Raw genomic sequence first — 24,011 nt, 5'->3', positions numbered from 1 at the left:
ATTTTGAGCAGATATGAAATGAAACCCAAGTTTATTTGCACTTTGAAACCGTAAGTGGAAATTATCTATTAGCCCAAGAACGGCTCCAAGAACCCGGGCATCGGGCGATTGGATTTTTTTACCCCCTCCATCGTATCCCAAATGCGCTGACCGATGCTCATGCGGTTGATCACTGGTTTATCCAGACTACTATTTTCAGACTGTCGCCATATCGCTGGAATATTGTTGAGTGTGGCGTACAACTAAAGAACAAAAAGCAGTTTAAGTGTAGTGAAGATGTAACAGCACTTGTCGCTGCACTTGTTTCAGATGGTTCACAGCTTTAACAGAATGATTATGCAGGGATTTTAAACACTTGTTATTCCACAGAAACTACAATATTTCATCAGTCGCTGTTTCAGATGGGGCTCCGTGTATTATTACCATATGTGCCCCACACAAATTTTACCATTCCATCATTCGGCATCATGTTGCATCATGTATCCCAGCTAGATGAGTCTTGGGGGATCCAACGCAACAACTGTCTGTTCCAGAAGAAAAGGCAACTATTGTTTCACATACATTCTATATTTATTTTCAGTGTTTAGATATGACGTATTTGTAAAAATAGTTTCTGTGATATAAAATTGCGAAAAGAGAACGACAAACTCGGAAAGAACAACACTGTATACACGTAAGTTCGCCCTGAACATGTTTATGATAGTGAGTTTAAGATATATGAAAATACATCTGACAATAATACGTAAAAGTGATGACGCAGGCAGCAGCCATTTCAGTTCAAATTTTATAAACTTTATTTTTCAATTAGCTATGGTCAAAGTGGAAAATATGGCGACTGTCAATCAGCCCAAACACATTGAGGAAATTGTTAAATCTGGAATTTAGCCAGAATTAGGTTGCTCTCCACTCGCTCTTGCTCGTCTCTTCGCTAGAGTATGAAATGACGCATATCGTTCGGGCGTAACGTCATATTTTTCAACGTGACGTCATATATTTCCAGGGTGACGCTGTTCTGCCACACAGATGCAGTAATGTGTCTTGAGAGAAACCTACTTCAAATTTCTCGAAACAAACCTAAGTTTGTAATCCAATGTCAATTTTTAAAACATGAAACATTCAAATGCATTTCTAAAATTAAAAAGCCAAAACTACTGAAGTAAACTGTCTACTACTACTAAAATTGTCTATGTTTGCGTTAAATATCGACCGGTGTCCTGCGTTTCCTTAAATTTGAGGAAACGTTAACATACATCAAAACTCAGATTTATGCTTGTTTCAAGAAATTGATCTGCTCAAGCCCCTATCGCCGACTGAATGTTAAACCATTTTATTCAATAATACGGTTAGATTAACACGTCTATATCATTCTAAAATATTTACACATATTTCTATTTTTCACATGGCAAGATAAACAAGTATCACATAAGTCACTCTGCTTTCACCCACATTTGAATCCTCCAATGAGAAACTCAAGTTTTCTCTTGCGGTTTCAAGTAAAGGTATACCTATAAACAACTACTCTTTGAGAGTGATTCTTTGGCCCAAAATTATAAAATGCACACGTGCCGACTGGGTTGTCGTCTTGTGCACTAAAAAATTATTAGATGGTTGTCGTGGTGACCAAAAGGAAGCAGAAGAGTGAAGTGATCGAAGACACACGATAAATATGGATACATGTTACCGACAGGTATTTATAAATTTTAGTTGCAATAGACGTGTTGTAAAATTCTTTGACTGCTGATGTCTTGTCGATGGATTCCACCGGTCTGAAAATATGAAATACAAATATGGTGGACATATGAAACAATGACAATTTTCATGATATTTTTGTCTTAATAAAAAATCCTTAAGAGATCATGCATGCATTTAATTGTACTTATGTCGCCCGGGATCTCTGATGATGTGGGTGGTGCGGTAGCATGGTGGTTAGAGTGTTCGGTCGTCACGCTGAAGACCCAGGTTCGATTCCCCATATGAGTGTATGACAATATTATAATATTTCTAAAGGCGGCGTAAAACTAAACGCATTCACTGAAGATAAGGTACATGACAATCAACTGCTGTACCCTGTACCCTAAAGTATCAGATATAAACCCATTACTGGAAAGCACTGTTTAAGACACTACGTATACCATGATGTTATATGTACAAGTCGACATCTTTAACGGAGGGGGGCATTACGATGGCACGTCCATTGTACATGTAGATGACTGACAATAGGTACTCATCTGAAATAACTGTATGATTTCCGGTCAAGCAGACTATTACATAAATGGAATGGGGAGGGTAACCCGTCAAATATACTGTAGTGGTGCACATTTCATCAACAATCACTCAAATTTGACATGAATGGCAAAACAAGTTATACATTGGAATTACAACATCACCACCACCAGCCCAACCCACCCCACATCCTTCCCTCGCCTCCACCCTTAAACAAAGAATAAAAATCCGAAATAATACAGAAGCCCCCCCCCCCCAAAAAAAAAAAAAAATAAAAAAAATAGAATAAATACAAAAAAAAAATAATAAAAAAAAATAAAAATAAAAATGACTAAAAAAGGGGAAAAACCCACATAAAATTAAATTAAAATAAAATGACAAAAAAACCCATAAATGATAAATAAATAAATACTGTTTATACTCACTTAGCTGTTTTGCGACTCGTCTTCTTCGTAGTACATGAAATGCTGTAAAGAGAGGTGGTCATTATTGATCCTTACTGTGATCAATACCTTGAATCCATTTACGGGTATGTCATGTTTCCACAATATTTCTCAAGTCTCCGGCAAATTACACATTTTCTTATGAACAAGACTCAAAATGAGTCTGTGTGTCCATGGTATTTAGTATGGTATAAAGGTATTTGCGTGCATTATCAAGTGACAGTGGTCCGCTCATTTCTGATAACAAACGGGCGTTTTAATGATAATTATATCCATTTTAGCTATAATATGAGTTATAACACCCTAGAACACCGAGGATGGTCACTATCAGATGTCAATGAGAATGTTTTGAAGAAACCAGTACGACTTGTTTCGGTTTGTTGTTTAAGGCACTCAACAATATTTCAGCTATATGGCGGCGGTCTCAATATTTGAGTTTGGACCAAACAAACCAGTTATCAACAACACTGGCTTCGATCTCCGCAACTGAGACACAATGACATGCATCACCAAGGTCAACGAGCCTAACCATCCAATCCCGCTAGTCGCCTCTCACAACAAGTGCGGGTTACTGAATGTCAATTCTCATTCGCCATGGGGGCGTTGGGGTAGCTCATCAGTCAAAACGTTTGCTAGCCACGCCGAAGACCCGAGTTCGATTCCCCACATGGGTACAATGTGTGAAATCCTTGTCTCTTGTACCCACCGTGATATTGCTGGAATATTGCTAAAAGCGGCGTAAAACCACACTCAAACTCGGTCTGAAGTTCGAAAATTAATGGAAGTGGTGAGACACCGGGTTCGTTTCCAAATATGAAGCCCATTTGTGGTGTAGTACTCCATTGTAGTACGGGAACATCGCTAAAAGCGGTGAAAAACATGATCGTTCACCTAGGAGCTTAAGAAGACGTGTTCCAATACTTACGATGAGGAAGACAGCGCCCATCAGCGTAGCCTTGACTTTCACGTCCAGGTCTTGGGGAACTGAAATATTCAATATTATTCCATACTTTGCGTATTACGCGAGATTTAACATTTTCAGGTTTGTTTGTGGCTGCTACTTTCTGTTTAACAATACATACATGTGCATCAGCAAATATCAGCGGTGTGTACAGAATCAATACAAACACATAATCCAGTCAGTGACATTGTGGGTATAAAACTATAAGACACGATGATCACCCATCTCTAAGTCGCCCTTGACAACAAACATGGTTTACGAAGCACATGTCATACATGTAATCTCGCCATATGCAAGTGAGTTTGTTCCGAATTGCCTCTGTCCGCCCAGCAGAAAACGGGTACCCGGAGGGATGTCATGTCACTATAGCCTTCTAACACTCAGAGGCGGCATGGGTTCTTAGGGATAGACCTACAATGTGATGCGCCGCTGAACAGTTTGAGCATACCAGAAGCCACGTAAATCCATTATATATATACTGAAAACCATGGACAGGAAGCGATTGTTTCACCAATGGGTGTATTTGGGAGAAATTTATCTAACAAATGCGTTCGGATTGTCCAAGTACCGTACCAATGCTACAAGAAGACTGTCCTGCACCTGACCAGGATCTAACTTCTGGACCGTAAAGATACGGGTTAACACGGTTATCAGTAACCCATGCTCATTGTAATCGGGTACTACGACCAGGTCACACATAACTGCATAGAACCATGCTCATGATATTGAACACTGGGTGGGTCCATACTCGATTATTTACACATCGCCGTCTTACAGCTGGAATATTGCTGCGTATGGCGTAAAACTAACCTCACTCACTCACTCTTCACGTCCAAAGGCTGAGAGTCAGCTTCTCATTCTATTTTTAGATCCTACGGTTTTGAAGTCATGAAAAACTGTCATAAAAAAATAAAAGAAAAGGCATATTTTAAAGAGGATATTTACTCACAGGTGACAGAAAATTTCTCCGCATCGGTGAAAATTTCCCTTGCAACACCTCCCCATTGCTTGCTGATCTTGGACACAATGTTGCCATCCTGCATGGATCGAACCTTGAAATAGAACAAGTTGTATAAATATACTCAGCAATTTTACAACGCATGAGTGTTTTTTTGGGAGGCTCAGAGGAAGCATTGCCTCATCGACTTCAATATTGTGGGCGCGAGAAAGTTAAAAAACTTGAAGACCTAACGCTTTCACCGGAGTGTGGAAATATGTCAGGTGATGACATGGTGTTGATCCACTCCAGAATGTTTACGGCATAAAGGTGATATCGCTCAATTGTTACTAGGTTGTGAGTAAGTGAGTGAGTTTAGTGTTACTCCACACTTACCAATATTCCAGCTATATGGCGACGGTCTGTACGTAATCGAGTCTGGACTACACAATCCAGTGATCAACAGCATGAGCATCGATCTGAGCAAGTCAGAAAGCCTAACCACCCGATCTCGTGAGCCGTCTGTTACGACAAGCATGGTCGCCTTTCATGGCAAGCACGGCTTGCTGAGGATCTAATTCTGTCTCGAATCTTCACGGGTAATTTCTTGGTTGTGGGTATCATCAGTCATAAGAACGCCGTCTTCAAGGTGTGAGTATGATGTTACGCCGCTATTCATTCATTCTCACTGTGAGCGCACAGTTGCAAATATGTATTTCGAAAAGTTCGAAAGTTGGAATAAGAGGTTATAACTTGCATGGTGTTTGCTAGTTGGAGTGAGTGAGTATGGTTTTTCGCCGCTTTTAGCAATATTTCAGCAATATCACGACGACATCGAGGACATCTGAATAGGTTTCCCACATTGTACCCAGGTGGAGAATTGAACTCGGGTTTTCAGTGTGATGAGCGAAAACTTTGATCACTAGGCCACCCCACCGATTCTCCAAACCATGGGCAGTCACAGTCATAAGGAATCTCAACATCGGTGGCATGGATCAAATTTCAGCCACTCGACTTCACCAATATCACCATCGTTATCAGCATCAGACAATGGCATACTGAAAACTCGACATCGGCGGTATTAGCATCATTATCAGACACTGACAGGTCGGCAACTCATCATCAGCGGTTGTAGTACCATCATTAGTCTATGACTGATATACTTGAAATTCGACATCGGTGGTATTACTATCAGTATCGTTATCAGCCACTGACAGGCTGGAAACTGGATATCGGCCATACTACTATCGTTATCATTATCAGCCACTGACAGGCTGGAAAATCGACATCGGTGGTAGTAGTATAATTATCATTATCATTATCAGACACTGACATCGACATCGACGGCACTACCATAATTATCAGACACCTACAGGCCGGCAACCAGACATCGGTGGTACTACTATCGTTGTCATCATCACACTCTGATAGCCTGGAAACTGGACATCGGCGGTATTTGTATCATTATCATTATCAGGCACTGACAGACTTGAAACTGGACATCGGCCATACTTCTATCGTTATCATTATCAGACACTGGCAGGCTGGAAACTCGACATCGGCCATACTACTATCGTTATCATTATCAGACACTGGCAGACTGGAAACTCGACATCGGCCATACTACTATCATTATCAGACACTGACATACTGGAAACTCGACATCGGCGGTACTAGTATTATTATCATTATCAGACACTAACAGGCCGGCAACTCGACATCGACTGCACTACTGTCATTGTTATTATCAGACACTGACAGACTCGAGACTCGACATACGCGGTATTACTATCAACGCCTTTCGTTCATCACACACATACATGAGATACATCAGATATGCATAGAAATAACCGCTTTCGTTTAATTTGGACATACCGGAAAGTCGACATCAGCTCTGCAACACAGCCCCTGGCAACCACAACACGGCCCCCAAATCTCCATAATCTGGTTTCGGCTGCTGTCGAGGATACCATAGTGTCCCTTCCACTTGGACGGCCTAGCAAAAAATCATAAACTGAATAAGCTGTATGAAAAAAATAAATATTTCTCGGGCACATTTTCTTCAAAAGTGACGACGACGGTAGGACATTTCTTTTAATTTTTTGATAGAAGAAAAGTGACGAGGGAGGAATACTAGTACATTCTTATTGTTTTTTCTCACAGAAATACAGCTTGGAACGTTTAGCACGTGCGAATGCCTTGTAGATTCAGTCACACTCGTTCTAACAGACATTCATTCTTATAGTGGACAAATGGATGATCGTGACGCGGCAAAGTTAAAATCATTTTTTTAAAAAGGCAATAAAGTATTGGTACGCGCACTGATAAAAGTGACGCATCGATGCCCGAAAAACCAGAGGGAGACCAGAGATTCAGAACCTGAGGAAATTCAGACCTGCTTCAGCATTGCAGAAGCTTGGCAACAGGGAAAAATAATGTGGTTTAGGGACAACTAGAGACAGACTAATTGACAGCATGCATCGATCAAACAAAATCAGCGAGCCTGTCCACCCGATCCGGTCAGTCGTCTCTCATGACAAGCACGGGTTGCTGACGACCACTTCTTCAGGGATCATATACTGATTAAATACAACCGAGATAGAATATGTGTTTCAAAACAGTGGTTTAACCTTGACTACGCCGAAAGGCAATAAAGGCATACCGAACGGGCGGTGGGGTAGGTTAGTAGCTAAGGCGTTCGCTCATCACGCGGATAGGTTTTGTTGAATGTTCGGAACCCATTTCTGCTATCCCCCGCCATAATATTGCAAAATTGCAAAGAGCGGCGTAAAACCATGCTCAATCAATAATTACAATGGCACAGGACCTACTAAACCGATCTGACAAAATCACTTGGATATATCTTTGATATATTGATGGCGATCGAAGGGTAATATCACAGATGTTTCAGATGGCCTAAAGGTAGTTTCACTTCCACTGCATTGTGAAAAATCACTGTGATTCCATATCGGTTGAAACAGACAGTTATGTCTGTGACAATAAACACTTACCAAGGTATGTACAAATTCTTTATGATTTGTGAACGTAAGGTCAGGTAAGTGTCCAACCACACTAAACCAAGACATGGTAACAACAGTCAGCCTAAACCAGTGAGTGCTTGCGTGCTTGCGTGCTTGCGTGCGTGCTTGCGTGCGTGCGTGCGTGAGTGAGTGGGTGACGTCTTTTTAGAGTTGTTTATGTCATAAAGCGATGAGAGCGACTTTGCAGTGCACAAATGAGGCATGAATTTCATTTAAACGGAATTGTCTGACGTGCCGAGAAGTGGACATATTCATGATTGACTCAAAGATACTATTTCACACCACAGTTCTCTACAGATAAATAATGCATATCTCTCAAATTAGACTACAATCACAGTAATTTAAAAAGTTCGAGTGAATTGCTGATAATGCAACGTTGAATTAATCCACTCCTGTGCCCTCTACCGGACGAACATTATTTCCATCGAACCCCTTAGAGTTATGTCCCTCTTTACGAATATCCTAGAACGAATATCCCAGAACTCAGTCCTGGACAAAAAAACACGCGCGCAATTTCTGATCGAAACCAGTTCGACAAACACCGACAACACCGCGTGCGATAGTTTTCGGTGTAAGGAGCAAGTGTTTACTTTCCATATATGGCAAGTGTTTCCTGTTTGGAAGCTGTTCGCCTCGAAGTTTCAATTATCGATTTCAAGAAGTCGTACGGGATAGTAAGTCATTTATTGCATCAAGACGAAGCTCAAGTGAGCCTGAATGTGTGTAATATAGGTAAAAAAGGGAAATGTATGAAACTGTGCTTAAAATCACATTACAAGACTCACTACTGCATCAATTAAACGATATATGGACATATAACTACCTGACGAAACCAAGATATGGACATATTACTGCATGACGTAACCTTGACATGGACATATTACTGCATGACGTAAACTTGACATGGACATATTACTGCATGATGCAACCTTGACAGGGACATAATACTGCATGACGTAAACTTGACATGGACATATTACTGCATGACGTAACCTTGACATGGACTTAAACTGCCTGATGTAACCTTGACATGGACATACGACTACTTGATGTTAAAAATATTCACTTAAATTGTTAGACGTACCCTAAATATGGACATACTGCTACATGACGTAGCCGGCCATGATATGAACTTAAACTGCCTGATGTAACCTTGATATGGACACATATGTACTTACAACTGTCTGACGTAGCCAAGGGGTTCCCCTTCTGATGTTTCTACAATCACTTCATGAGCTGCGCAGTCGGCATCTGCGCACCAGCAACATCCGCCACAGCACTTGAAATCGCGGCGTATGCGCAATACCTCCTGGAATGAAACATAAACAATGAACGTTAAATGTAAACAGAAAGGACAACTAAGCATTGTATTCAAGGTTTCTATGTGCATCAGTATCAACTGCTAACTAAATATCTGTTCATACTTATAAGTGATAGGGTAGCCTAGTGGTTAAAGCATTAACTCCGCACGCCGGAGACCCGAGTTCGATCCTCGACATATGGAACGCCCATTCCCAGTATGCCCTGGCGGGATATTGCGGAAATGTTTTAAAGGCGGCACGAAACTACACTCATTCAGTTTTCTTACTTTAAACAGCAGTGAGTCTCCTTAAAACGCATACCTTGCCAGCGTTGTCGACGACATGAATTTTGAACCCACGATTGGAGCCACAGCACAAACGCATTAAAGTATCGGTTTCTGAAACATTAAAACGCTGTAATGATAATTCATGGCCATTAACGGAAACAACGGGTCATTAAAGCTTTATCAATTTTATCCGATCAGAATCGGGTATGTCTACCCAGCAAGACACAATACCCTTTTTTAAATTGTTAGAGTGGTTAGAATCAACTAACACGAATGTCACGCTTCTCAATTTCTATTAACCTTTGCGTGTATATTATTATCGGAAGGTCATTTTCTTCGGCCTTCCATAAATGATTACGCTATATGGTCAAAGAACTATGGAATCGTAAAAGGGACATTGTTGACTCCATCAGGAAACAAGCAACAAGCGGCAATGCGTTAAACGCGACATACTTTGACCTCGAAAATTGTCTCTATGTCGCTTTGTCGCCATTTGGAAGAATGTAAAACCCTCCAAGTGCTACAATGCTACAAATGGCAAAAAATGTCTCGTTGTTGTACTTTGGTTAATTTTGATGCTTTTTGAGGGCGACAAAGGGGCAATAATCCATTTAAGATTCATTAAAGAACGGATTAATCGAATTCAAGATATAGCGACGTGAAAAGTACACGTCTGGGGGATTACTTGTTACGAACATTACTGCAAATATAGTGGGTCATTATTCCTGTAATTTTGACTGTATTCTTAACTACTAGAATTAGTACATGAAATAAAAGTTGACCAAAATGTCTTTAAAGCTTGTCTGAAATTTGTGTTGGCGGATTCAAATTCACTTAATGGTATCAGGGATTGTCATGGTTTGAATAGCTTCTTTACCACTTTCCTCATCAATAATCTGGCCAGCCGTGAAATAAGTGAAACGTTGTTCAAAGTAGCCACACACAAACATATGCGTTTTAACTTCATTTCTCCCGACATTGCTTAAATCCTTCGTCATTGTGGCACACTAGCGATTAATGGAACCCGGGTTTGTTTGTCACCTGTTGTGATGTTAAAGGAACATTCGAAACAACGGCGTAGAACCACTCTTACTCACTCACTCTCTCACTCACTCACTCTCACTCTTCCACTCACTTTCTCACTCACTCACTTACTCTCTCACTCTTCCACTCACTTTCTCACTCACTCACTTTCACTCTTCCACTCACTTTCTCACTCACTCACTCTCACTCTTCCACTCACTTTCTCACTCACTCTCTCACTCTTCCACTCACTTTCTCACTCACTCACTTTCACTCTTCCACTCACTTTCTCACTCACTCACTCTCTCACTCACTCACTCCCACTCTTCCACTCACTCACTCTCATTCACTCTTCCACTCACTTTCTCACTCACTCACTCACTCTCTCACTCCTCCACTCACTCACTTTCACTCTTCCACTCACTCCGCCACTCACTTTCTCATTCACTCACTCTTTTTCTCACTCACACTCACTCACTCACACTCTTCCACTCACTCACTCTTCCACTCACTTTCTCACTCACTTTCTCACTCACTCATTCACTCACTTACTCTCTGCAGCGTAGTAGCACTGTTGGTTCATGGAGTTCATCACACGGTATTTGTTGTTGCATTCCCATGCGAGCAACACTGGAACAACGAAGAATACATTAAATGATAATAGACTAACTTGACACAGAATCAAACTCCCTGTTTGGGAGAGAGAGAGAGAAGGGGGAAGGTTACTATTGCTAGTAAAGAAAACGGTATCCTTGCTAAGACGCTGTCTGGAACCGAACCCACCCTCTATGAGGTCGACTTGCTGCTCAATGAGGATCTGGTCCAGTTGTGTCAGGTACTCCAGCCCGGGGAGACAGCCAGAGATGTTACCCACCAGGGGCATCCATGTCGCTGAAACAATAACACCTCCGTCATCACACAAGACAAAAATTATGCCCATTGCAGACACAAAGTTTGTAGGATTTTGTGGGAACGTCATTCATCCGACGAAGGGGCAAGCGAAAGGCTAGATACATTGTGTATGCTATAAAGAAGAAGTTGACAACCATGATATTTTGTCTTATACTTGAATACCAATTTCTATATGTATTTCAATACGTCATCCATCAATACAGGTGATCAATTCTTATCAAACTAAAGAATGCGAACGGCCGTGAAGCATTTATGGGTTTTTGTTCTCAAAAAGTCACCTAAGTGTGATTTCTTATAGTTGTATTGAAATTAAATGTTTTCTAAAATCTGTTGAAAATGATATTGACTAAATAATATATTACAATGAACTGCCGATTAAAAGAGACTCAATGCATGACAATGCATGACAAACAGAAAAAAAACATTTGTTTCGATTTGTGGTTTGAACATTTTTTGTAATGCTTGTAATTTGGTCAATCCTAATTTCAAGTGCACACTTTTGCCCGACTGTGTAGAACATTTAAGATCGAAGTCCCTTACAGGAAGTCGACGTTTGATTCTCAGTCATGACATGAGTTGGTATGGTTTTATGCCGACTGCAGTAATATCACGGCGGGGGACACCAGAAATGGGCTTCACACATTCTACCCCTCTGGGGATTCGACCCCGTGTTTTCAGTGTGATGTGCCTACGCTTAAACTGCTAGGCTACCCCCAACGTGACATGAACGTGACACCAATAATTTTTAATACAATCAAGAAGTTCCTAGAGTTGTTATGAATATTTTAGGTATATGTTGATACTAAGTTTCATATGTACACGTCGCCACATCACATGCAGCAAATATTCACCAGGCATTGACTGTATACTTCCCACGAAGCTGGATATGAAAATCGAGGTCACACTGACCTGTTTACAAGTGTAAATAATATAGTGCTATGTCATGTTTTGGAGCGAGGACTTGGATCCCCATGAATATGCACATACGTATTGTACACAATTGCATATAAACAAACATATTAAGTATTTAGCTAAGCATTTGTGGGCGAGGATGCAGAATTTCAGAATTCCACGAACCAAATCACTCTTCGTAGCATGACTTCGTAGCAGATCTTTGTATTTATGCATTTGGTCAAACATTTATTATAGACACAGTCCATGTAAACAGCCACGGCAGTTGTGGCCACATTGAAATACTGTATAGTCAAAGTGGTAACATCTGTAAGAGTTATTTTTAGTGACGGTACAAGTAGTTCTCAGTGAACATGTCTCAGCGAACATAATTGGCAGCGTGGACAGCCCTTCATTCTAGTTGTTTGTCTAGCCTGGTCGATACGTACCGAAATAAGCCTACATGATGACGCCCCCTGACATACACCACCTGAAGACACCATTACCTTCATTCTAGTTGTGTGTCTAGCCTGTTTCAAGGATGGTGGAATAAGCTCACCTGTGGACATCCATATCATATAGTCGTTTGTCTAGTCTAGTCTATCCCACGTCCATACCTTCCTTCTAGTAGTATGTCTAGCCTCGTGTGTCTGTCCATGTGAAATGGAGTAAGCCCACCTGAGGACACCCGGTGTCTCATCCAACTTAGCGACACACTTACCTTCCTGCTTTTGCGGTGGCTGGCCTGGCTGTTGAGTTACCGACATGGCTGAGCTTTGTATATGCCTGCAGCTATTAGATCAATTCGTCTGAAATAGAACAACCTGTTGCACTCAACTGTAATGCATGTACTTTGTAATCAATACCAGTACGTACTATTTCTGCCTTCCACGATGACTGCATATCTATGCCTTCTATTTTACAATAACGCGACACTTAGCGATATTCTAGTTACTCGTACATAATCGAGTCTGGACCAGACAATCCAGTGATCAACATGTGCAACGATTTGGGATACGATGACATGTATCAGCCAAGTCAGCGAGCCTGACCACCCGATCCCATTAGTCGTCTTTTACCACAAGAATGGGATGCCGAAGATCACTTCTAAACGGCATCCTCACGATGTGACCATGATAAAGGGGGTAGTAACTCTCTCAGTGTAAATGTTCGATTCATCAGGTATGGGGTTTTCAAATCACCCGTTCAGTCAGTGGTTTGATACCTCTGACTGACTGATGATGAAACGTGTTATTTCCAGATTCAACGCCGATCTGAGCAATATTTCAGTTTTACCTTGACACGTGAAGACACTCCGAGGTCATATTGACCTTTACCACAATGATGGAGAAAGACATGAATTAATTTAGTTTTATTCTGCCTACAGCAATATTCCAACAATAATGCGGTAGTTGACGCTAGATATGGGCTTCACATATTTATTTCCATATGGGGAATCGAACCCGGGTCTTCGGCGTGACGACTGGGTGCTTTAACACTGAGGCTACCCCACCACCCTTGCAATTATTAACATGGAAACCGATAAACGTTTTCCACAGTATGAATTTATGAATCTGAACCTGTTTGAGTTTTACACACACACACACACACACACACACACACACACACACACACACACACACACACACAGAGAGAGAGAGAGACTGACAGACAGACAGACACACACACATATATATATATATACACACAGACAGACATATATATATATATATACACAGACAGACAGATTATATATATATATATATATATATATATATATATATATATATATATATAATCTGTCTGTCTGTGTGTATATATATATATGTGTGTGTGTGTCTCTGTGTGTGTCTGTGTGTATAATATATAATGGTTGTTTCGGAAGGGCGACGGGCTACAAAATATGCTAAGGAGTAAACAAAAGATTGGGTGTATACTACATTCTGCCAGTATATTTCAAATTCTCACATGTGACCAGCAAATGTCGTTGTTCACAATGGGCGTATACTTTCTTTTTTCCGCCAGCATATTCCCAATTCTCAGATTTAATCTTTCTCATGTAATGTGAAGTGAATATCACTATAGTGTCATGTTCCATCACAACAAATGACGGCTCCATGTTAGCACTGGTGAAACTATTAAGTCAAGAGGGGTATACTTTCGGAGTTTAATAAAAACACCAAACAAAACAAGCCACACCAGGCGTTAAGGACCAGACTGGTTATCTAATTTGCTAACAAGTCAGTACACACTACATTGATTTGGGTGCAACCATGTTATTAAAGGATATTTAAACAGCGCACATGTTAACGCAAATACATGTTGTACATGACCATGGCGCCGGTGTTTGGGTGTTTTTCCCCTCGATCTTTGGGTGTCAATATCATCGGCACATCATATTATCAATCTCAACTCCCTGGAGATCATACAACTCTTGCAGTCACTAGACGGAAAGAAGTTGTACAGCTTTCTCATCCTTACGAGGTACTCATTTACAGTCAGGTGGACTAGGACACAATAGTTTGTCCATACTCTTTGTTTGCATGTTTTATTTGGTTAATCTATTCTATTTTTATACGTGATACGACAATCATTCTCACAGTACTTTGTCCATACTGTATGTTTGCATGTTTTGGTAGGCTAAACATTTCTATACTTATATATGCTACGGCAGTTATACCAGGGTGTACCATAGCGCATTCGCGTATTTGTTCTAGTCTCGTGGTAGAATCCTGCAGAACTGGTTCATGCAGAAATATAACTTACACTGAAAGGAAACTGGCGTGAATAATAGCGTATGCGTGTTCATGGTAGACTTGTACATACATTGTTGGGCCTTCAGTCTTTCTTTTCATGTGTACAAGCGGAGACGTCAGAATGTATGGTGATCTTTATGGGACATGACTTGTTCGCCTTTCTCTTATGGCTGCGAAACAGAAATTACACGAAAACCCGACACGAGAACAGTCAAACTGCAAAGCCATGTCACGAGACCAGAAAGCTATATTACAAGACGTGAAAGCGATACCACGAGGCGAGAAACTTATATCATAAGATGGGAAAGCTATAGCACAAGATAGGAAAGAGACACCACAAGATGGGAAAGAGAAAAAAAGTGACGAGAAAGCCATACCAAAAGACAAGAAAGCGATATCAGGAGACGAGTAAGCGATCTCAGGTGACGAGAAAGTGATATCACGAAATGGGATAGCGACATCACAAGATGGGAAGTGATATCACGATACGTGAAAGCGATATCACAAGATGGGAAAGCGATATCAAGAGACGACAAAGGGATACAACGTTAACCAGGCGACAACGCGATATCATGCCGAAAAAGCGATACTGATAAATATGCAGTGCCCTTTAATTTCGTCAATGCTGAAGCCCTAAGTGAAACAAGTCTTCATTTCTTAAAGGTCACATATACTCTAATAGGGTACAAACGCAAAATCACTTGCTGACATCGTTATAAATGAAACCCCGTTATTAAAAATGCTCATTTCGATCTTTAATTACCTTAAATCGACCTTTTTGTCAACAGTGCAAAATTCTCAGCAGAACGAAATTTCAACCAATCACAGCGGCGCGTCTCCGTGACGTAATAGTGAGTATAGAAATGAGGGTCTGGGCAGTATTCATCTACATTTCAGGGGTTGAACTATTTCGTTTACAGGTTTGTACAAACCTGAACTCGCGAAAGATGTTGAGAAAAATGAAAGCTATATGTTCTCACAATCTACTATCATTTAGTTTTGTCTCCTGCTTTGCCTAGTTTTCGAGTTACAACCCTTGTTTTCATAGACGATTCTGTCAAAATCACTTGGTGTCGCTAGGTTGTAATCCGTGTTTGTTGGTATAAACCTACACGTTATTTGTCATCATTCACTTGATGCCCAGTTAATGAATTTATAACAGGTATAATTAGTGGTAACTCCACTTAGATTACCCGACAAAGGCCCCAATTTGGCATTTCTTTTGTCTGGATCGATCAAAGGATTAACCGATAACACGCTGATTGATTAATTAGTTTTATGTGGATTTAAATGGGGGATTTGTCAAAAGGTAGTGTTTATATATGTATATTTACTAATCTATACCGAATACACTCTGTCGTGTCTGTGTCTGTGTTAAACAATGTCCTTCTTTCAAAGGATTAACCGCCAATACATTGATTGATTGCTCATTATTGGCTAACTAAATACCTTTTTAAAAAGAATGACGCACATTATGCAATTAGTTGCCAGGTGTGCTATCTTGGGTAACCAATGAAACTATACAGCAATGTGAAAAACCTGAAACGATACATCAGGTTTTCGTATATTAGTCTGTTAAAAGACACATCACTTGGGAAATCTGCAGACTTGTTTTTGTGGATATTGATGGATACATTCCTCGAAGAAGGTAATAGCCTGACATTGCTCCTATAACTTTAATTTTAATATTTGCATTTTTGTTTTTAATACGTTGTCGTGGCTTTCAACAGAACCATTGTTTTCATCGTTAAGTGTAATGATGCAGACGACATACAGTAGGGCGTGGATGCGAATTATGATTCATATAGGAAAACTATGAAATGTCTACATGTTACATTCCTGTTATACATTCGCAGATCGCTTCTTTTTATTAAGTTTCAAAATGCAAACAAGTATGATTATAAAGTAATTAGGATTATGAGACCAAGTATAAAGACGTTTATTGACAAGTGTCTACATACTGGTGAGTGAACGTTACAAACCAAGTAAATTTAGCAAGTGAAGAAATTTATCGCGCAGTATTTTCACTTCGACCCCGACCTCGCTTAGGTTATGTCACAGGTTGTGTCATGCAAACCCCTTTTGGTAATGATTCAAATACATATTTATGTAGTTTTGATTTTCTAAATTGATGAAAACAAACCATGCATAATCTCATTTATTCAAATGGATTTGATTTCACGATTTTGAAAAATGGCGGCGCCCGGTCTTGGGATGAATGCTATTTAAGTTTGTTTTCACCGACTTACTAAATGACAATTACTTTCTACCGGTAGTAAATTATGTATTTTATTGAAGGAAAATAGGATTTTGCATGACATTGCTTATAACATAACAATTTCACTCTTGGAAGTGAGGTGGATGTCAATATAACATTGCTTGCAATATAAATGTCACTTCGACTCCCACCTTGCCTCCTGGGAAGAAGTCCTTATGTTAAAAGTTGTGTCATGCAAACTCCTTTTGGCCATGATTCAAATGCATGTTTAACTACCTGCAAAAAAAGTAGTTTTGATTTTCTAGCTTGATGAGAACAAATCATAATCTCATTAATTCTAACGGACTTTAGCCCGTGACTTCACGATTTTCAAAAATGGCGGCCTGTCTGAGGATGAATGCCATTTGAGTTTGTTTTCACCGACTTACAAAATCTGCTGGTAGTAAAATGTGTATTTTACTGATGGACATTAGGATTTTACATGACATTGCTTATAACATAACAATATCACTCTTGGAATCGGTCAATATAAGGGGTCAATATAATATTACTTACGATAATATTGTCACTTCGACCACAACCTCGTTTCCGAGGAAGAAAGCGTTATATCCATGCAAAATCCTTTTGGTAAGCAATGTGTAGTAAGCAGTATTGATTTTATAAACTCGATGAAACTCCATTTTCTATCCTGGAAGCGTGGTAGGGGCGAACCATCCGATTTAGTATATACCACAGGTTTCCACAAAGCTCACTTCGCACACACTAGCAACCAATTTAAGCACAAACTACGGAGTCTTGTGGAAATCTGTGCATAGTGACACCAGCACCCGACCCCAAGGAACAACTGACGGCAACACAACAATCCGGCATGTCTTTGGTGACGTCGAGAAATCAGCAAAATGACGAGCTTGCTACACATTTTCTATAAATTTAACAGGAAACCGTTCCTTCTATGACGTCTCTGTAGGGCTCTGGGGACAGAGTTACGTAACTTGTCTACGGTTTCGTTTGCGGGCGAGAGAGAAGCAGATGGCCTTTTAGCAACTTTTAAGCGCTTGGTATTAATTAACCACCATTTTTTGTTTTTGTTTTTTAAAGAAAAGAAAATGGTGTTTCGTTTATGACTAACCAAAAGTCTTTCACATGCAGTGATAAAAAGAGTACCAACAAATTGAGTTTAGTGGTCCTTTAAGGTTTTGAATTCGTCATTTCGCTGGATATGATTTGTTTCAATCAAAGTTATATATGTTCAAGCACTATGAGTTGGTAGTTTATAAGGCGGAGATCCAAAACCATACAGAGATTGGATGTGGCCTCTTAGGGCACTTATTCACTGATGCATTACCACTTAATCCCTTCAAGGCTATCAGGCGGGTGGGATTTAAAACCCGGTGGAGATGGGTACACAGGTGCATGCGGGGTCAAGGTTGAGGCAGGTAATACCTATAGGTAGTAAATGTTCAATAAGGAAACAAACCTGAAGTGTTGTCGATCAAGATTACCTGTGTGCCTTACAACGCTACATTGAATTAAATCCTATTGTGTTCAGTTTACCGAGGAGAAATCGGCAGGTGATCTGGCTCTCACTAGCCCAAACAGTATGTTTATCTCCACTCTTCCGTGACCAGATATCACGCGAACTCTTTAGTGTGAGCCATGATATTGTGTTTAGCAACTAAAGCGACGAAGATAGAGCTCAAGGTCATGATAGGCCTGCATGCATTTTGAGGAATACGACTTTTCTCGATATGTCCCAACACATCCACCAGGTGGATGAAAACGAGGTGTTCCACATGTAAAAGAAGCTTGCCTCACCATATCCATACCTTTCATAGGACTCACAGTTAAATAAGATTCAAATATTCCTTTAACGACAGATATTGCCTTTAGGTATAGTATGACACATTTATACTAAATCAATGTCTGTTAACAACACCATAATAAGCTAGTTGCATGTATGACATGCATTCATACATGAAAACTTAATCGATACACAGATGCAAGTTGTACATATTTATGGGACATGACCCACACCACCTGTTTTCAACATTACCGACGTTAAATTAAATGAAAGGGAATGTGGGACGCAGATTGTGGTCAAGATCTCTTACCGACTGTATGCTGAGTATCCGTCTAAAGGAATGTCGTAACTCCGCTCCAGGTTATTTCGATTATTTAGACGGGTCACACCTGAGATGGTAACCAGATAAACTCGTCTGTGTATAGTCCGTTAAAACTCGGGTCTTCCCGACTGGTCACAGTGTATACGGAAAAAGTCGAGAGATACCGAACGACGACGAATCTCCAATGGATGGCTGGTTGTACGTTAAGCACAATGTTTGCTTTAGCCTTTTTCCAACACGATAAATCCCGAGGAGCATAATTGATGGAGTAGACGAATACCCCTCCCACTGTGCACCCGGGCGTTTCTAAACATGACCCACTTAACTTCCTTCATCCACTATTTACCTGTATTGCCTGACAAACACGGACCGCACGGGGACCTCGATTTAACCAACTCCCTGGGTGTCAGTCTCCAGTTCTGATTGAAACTAGACGACAGAGCACCGGTCGAGTTATTTCCAATGTGGTGTAGAATAGAATTTAGTAGTATTGTGACATGTTGGCTTAGATTGTAGGGAAGAGCAGACGTGGACAGGCTGGGGTGTGAGTGATCAAGTGAGCGAGTCTTCGCCGTTGTTGTGGATATTCCTACAATATTAGAACTGGGGACTGCTGAAGCAGGCCTATTTACCCGAGATATCCCCCCCCCCTCTCCCTCTCTTTCTTTCTTTCTCTCTCTCCCTCATTTTCTAAAGGCGAGCATAAATTCATGACGTTTGAATGTTGCATGTAGTACCTGACACAAGTACGTTTTTGTTTCGTCAAATAAAGCGGCTAAATAAGATGAACTAGGGGATTTGATTATTTGGAGTTTTCTGTTTCTCGATATGTAATATCAAATTACACTTCTTTTATCCAATGGTACTGGTATGAGAGTGAGTGAGGTTTACGCTGCTTTTGTATCAAGACATTGAGCACAACAAATGGGCTTCACACATTCTACTCATGTTGGGAATATGTACCAGGTCTTTGGTGTGACCAGGGACCTTTAAAGGGGCACTGATGCGGAGCGAATAATGCTTCTCGCCAACGGTCTCATTACGAAAGCAGACTGCAAATTGGTCAGCGCCCACTCCTTCGACCGTGACGGACAAAGGAACTGGGCTCCTGTCCATATTAGCAGAATTTCTTCACCCTAAACAGTCAGGAGGCCGGATGCCCATCACATGCCATTTGTTTAAAAATATCCATGGTATTCCTTGTCTGATCGTAACCATATATCCCAGCAGTGTAGTTCTTTTCGGATGCTTGGATGGTATACTTACTGATCCAATTTGATCCTATTTCTGTGTTTTTAACCTCGATATTTAATCATGTTACATGAAAATATGATGTCTACAGGCACGTAGCAAGCCATTTGTTTCAGTACGGAAGATTGCAAAGCTTTATATTTAGGTAGTTTTGAGTGTTGGTTGAGCTGTGATAGCAAATAGCATACGTAAATTTGGTAGCTATGGTAGCTACAATGGTTTATTATTTATGATAATATAACACACAGTTGATTTATTTGAATTCGTAAACAAAAAAACGATGACTTTGCCTTTGGTAGAGAAATCTGAAAATTGTTTTACGTAAAAAAAACTTTATTTCACCTATTTACCAAAGTACACAGCAAATGCCTGTGTGTATTCCTTATGTGACGAAATTCAGTTGGTATCCTCAAAACAGTTTCGGCCCATAAGTGTTTTCAGGCTGCATCTTCCTTGCTGTAACTCGCGTTTGATGGTGTAAACCTACACGTGTTATTTGTCATCATTCTCTTGATGGTCAATTCATGAATTTATAACAGGTATAATTAGTAGCACCACTTCGGTTACTCAACAAAGGTTCCCATTTGGCATTTCTCCTGTCTGGAGTAAATACTCAACATTATAAATTAAGGTCTGTAATGGCAAATGCATTGTATGTTATGTAATATGTGCATGTAAGTGATGCAAGAGGGTTTATCAGCTGAGTTACAAAAACAAACATCGATCAAAGGATTAACCGATAAAAACACTGATTGATTAATTACTTTTATCTTCTAGCGGATTTGTCAAAAGGCAGTGAGTGTAGATGACTACACCCTGTCGTAAAGTGTGAGTGCAAAAACAACATCCTCCCTTCAAAGAATTAACCACCCTTGCGTTGATTGATTGATTGCTCAATATTGGTTAACTAAATTACTTGGAATAGTGGACATCATACAATTAGTTGCCAGGTGTGCTATCTTGGGAGACCAATGAGAGGTTTATCTAGTTTTCACCAACGAAAGACGTGAAACGATGTGTTACTGTTTCGAAAATGAGACAGTTGTAAGACACGCGACACAGAGCATGATTATTTACCAGCTGCAGATGAATGGAATACGATTTCTTTTACGTGGATATTGATGGATACATTCCTGAACAAGGTAGTAGCCTGACATTGTTGCTATAAAATTAGTCTGTTTTACATTCATTATTTGCAGTTTGTTTTAATTTATTTGTTGTAGCATTCAGCAGAATCTGTATGACAGAAAATACACACTAGATCGCGTATGTGTGTGAAATAGGATCCACATTGGCAATCTATACAATGTATAAATGTTGCTGTTATGTTAGAAATTTACTATGAGTATAAGAAAATCGTGTGTTCGTTTATTAATTTTCAGAATCATACAAATATGACAATAAACTAATTATGGTTATGAGACAAAATATAGAGAGGTACATTGGCTTCGTTATTTTCCGTCCTAATAGTTTTTTACCATTTCTACCACTGGCAGATGATTAACCTTCAAAGTGTTTCATTGGTTTTCATAATACATTTGTAATGAAGTACAAATGACTTCACCTCAGTTGATCTGTCTATAATTAAACTATCAATTGCGCTTACGGACTGCGCAGCAGAGGTCACGAACCAGTCACAAATTCTGGGATATCATCCGGGTACTCACGGGAGAAAAACAATAACAAAAGTTTACACCAGTCCACGGAAATTGCTCCGCATCAGTGCCCCTTTAACCTCTTAGCTACCCGTACTGACATTCTGACTCAGCTCAAAGAGAGGTTAAGCCATTTTATCGTGTTGACCGACTATCTTCTCCATGGTCCAGTGAACAGAGCGTCTCCAGGAGAGCGGAATGTCAAGGTTTTGTACTCATCATAATAGTGACGTTGAAAGGCGATACTTGTTGTTACAGTGCCTGGTGTTAGGCATTAAGAAAGAGATACAACAAGGTCTAACCAGTGTTCTGTTTCAAACTTGGGGGTCCCTTTGCACCACAGCTTTGTTTAACCTCCGTCTAAATCCGGTTCTGCCAGTACGGCGTGTGCATTCAGTGAATATGGTTTTACGCCGCAATATCCCAGCATTATCAAAGCTGGGGACACCAAATATGGGCTTCACACATTGTACCCATTTTGGACATCGAACGCGAGTTTTGACCGTTACGAGGGGACGCGTTAGCCATAATTCCATGCCACCGCCCCGCCAGTAGTTACCATGGGAATGCCGAAACACTGATACACAAATTTACACATACCCGGTTACCACAGCTCCTCGTTTGATTACGAAGGTTAGAATGGCGTAATCTTAATCTGTACTAGTGCAATCAGTCACATGATAGATGTAAGAAATGTATGTTCATTCCTATATCATGTAAACAAGAGACACAAACCGTACATACTGTAAAATGCGCGCTGATGTGTTACACATTATCATGATTGTATTTTGAGTCGATGGCCTGTTACTGAACAAAAATGTCTGTCTGCCTGTCTGTCTGTCAGTCAGTCAATCAGTCACATGGCAGACACATTAACATGTTATCCGTACTATTGGAGACAGTGTGCGAAATTGTTTCCATATTTTACTAGCCAGTCGGGATAGCTTTGCCTGACAGTTGCTAGCCCACAAAATTTAGTCCGAAATTTTAATGAAGACAAGGGTTTCATCATTCAGCTGCTAATATGATGGACATTTTCATCGGGCCATAATCGTGCATGACATAAAAGTGTTTTGGGATAGAACCCCCAAAATACCAGCCGCTCATTCACTGTGATTTACTGGCCCGACTGCATTTTCACTGGCGATATGGTAACGAGTGAGTGAGTGAGTTTAGTTTCACGCTGCACTCAGTAATATTCCAGCTATATGGTGGCGATGTGTACATAATCGAGTCTGAACCAGACAATCCAGTGATCAACAACACGAGCACAACTGGACACCGATGACATATGTCAACCAAGTCAGCGAGCCTGACCACCCGATCCCGTTAGTGGCCTCTTACGACAAGCATAGTCGCCTTTTATGGCAAGCATGAATGCTTATTCTACCCCGGACCTTCACGGGTCCACGGGTAGCGAGCCAGTGGCTATTTCGGGTACTTTTTAGAGGTACACATTTCCCAGCCACAATCATACATATTGGTTGGGTAGCCTTGTGGTTAAAGCGTTCATCCATCATAACAAATATGCGGGTTCGATTCCTCATATGAGTGCATTGTGTGAAGCCCATATCTGGTGTCCCCCTTCCGTGATACTAATGTAATATTGCTAAAATGGCGTAAAGTACCATGACTGCCATTCCGTTATTGTCGCAATGCGATATTGGTTGAACGAGTGTCAAAAAGGTGTTCTAAGACACTATTGATGAATAGACTAAAGCAACGATTTCGCATAAGCATGTAAGGAATCTTGCCCATGTTCCCCACAATGAAATCTGTAATCATTACAAACGGAAAACTTTCAGCATTAATCTTTCTCACTGGCACAATATCATGAAAATCATACAAAGCGTCAGTAAAATCACCGCGGAAGTTTCTATGGCACTCAATAATATGATTATATTAACCGAATACAGACTCGGCCATTTTACTGCACAGTAAGACAGCTAGATACACACACATGTCAAACAACGTTCGTTGCAGTAGTTA

At 40.4% G+C, this 24,011-nt stretch overlaps 1 protein-coding gene across 1 annotated transcript; it reads right to left on the bottom strand.

Moving 5' to 3' along the window:
- Window positions 1-551: 551 nt before the first annotated feature.
- On the bottom strand, window positions 552-19,460 carry LOC137267536 (phospholipid scramblase 2-like). Its single transcript, XM_067802016.1, has 11 exons — window positions 19,105-19,460; window positions 12,741-12,828; window positions 11,000-11,107; window positions 10,769-10,846; window positions 9,228-9,304; window positions 8,784-8,914; window positions 6,440-6,560; window positions 4,577-4,679; window positions 3,592-3,650; window positions 2,649-2,690; window positions 552-1,766 (listed from the first exon to the last, which is right to left on the bottom strand). Exons 2-10 carry the CDS (start codon window positions 12,784-12,786, stop codon window positions 2,649-2,651), a joined length of 765 nt encoding a protein of 254 aa, XP_067658117.1. The 5' UTR covers window positions 12,787-12,828; window positions 19,105-19,460; the 3' UTR covers window positions 552-1,766.
- Window positions 19,461-24,011: the final 4,551 nt, after the last annotated feature.

This window comes from Haliotis asinina, chromosome 16, assembly GCF_037392515.1.
Source record: "Haliotis asinina isolate JCU_RB_2024 chromosome 16, JCU_Hal_asi_v2, whole genome shotgun sequence".
Lineage (NCBI taxonomy): Eukaryota > Metazoa > Mollusca > Gastropoda > Lepetellida > Haliotidae > Haliotis > Haliotis asinina.
Note: the sequence above shows the minus strand (reverse complement) of the source record. Positions and strands in the feature narration are given on the sequence as shown.

Bases quoted from the DNA above. Each gene is read 5' to 3' on its own strand.
- LOC137267536 (XM_067802016.1), bottom strand. From the start codon at position 12,786: ATGTCGGTAACTCAACAGCCAGGCCAGCCACCGCAAAAGCAGGAAG. The intron at 11,108-12,740 runs GTAAGTGTGTCG...TTATTGTTTCAG, and splicing joins GCCACCGCAAAAGCAGGAAG to CGACATGGATGCCCCTGGTG. The intron at 2,691-3,591 runs GTAAGTATTGGA...CTCTCTTTACAG, and splicing joins TGGGCGCTGTCTTCCTCATC to CATTTCATGTACTACGAAGA.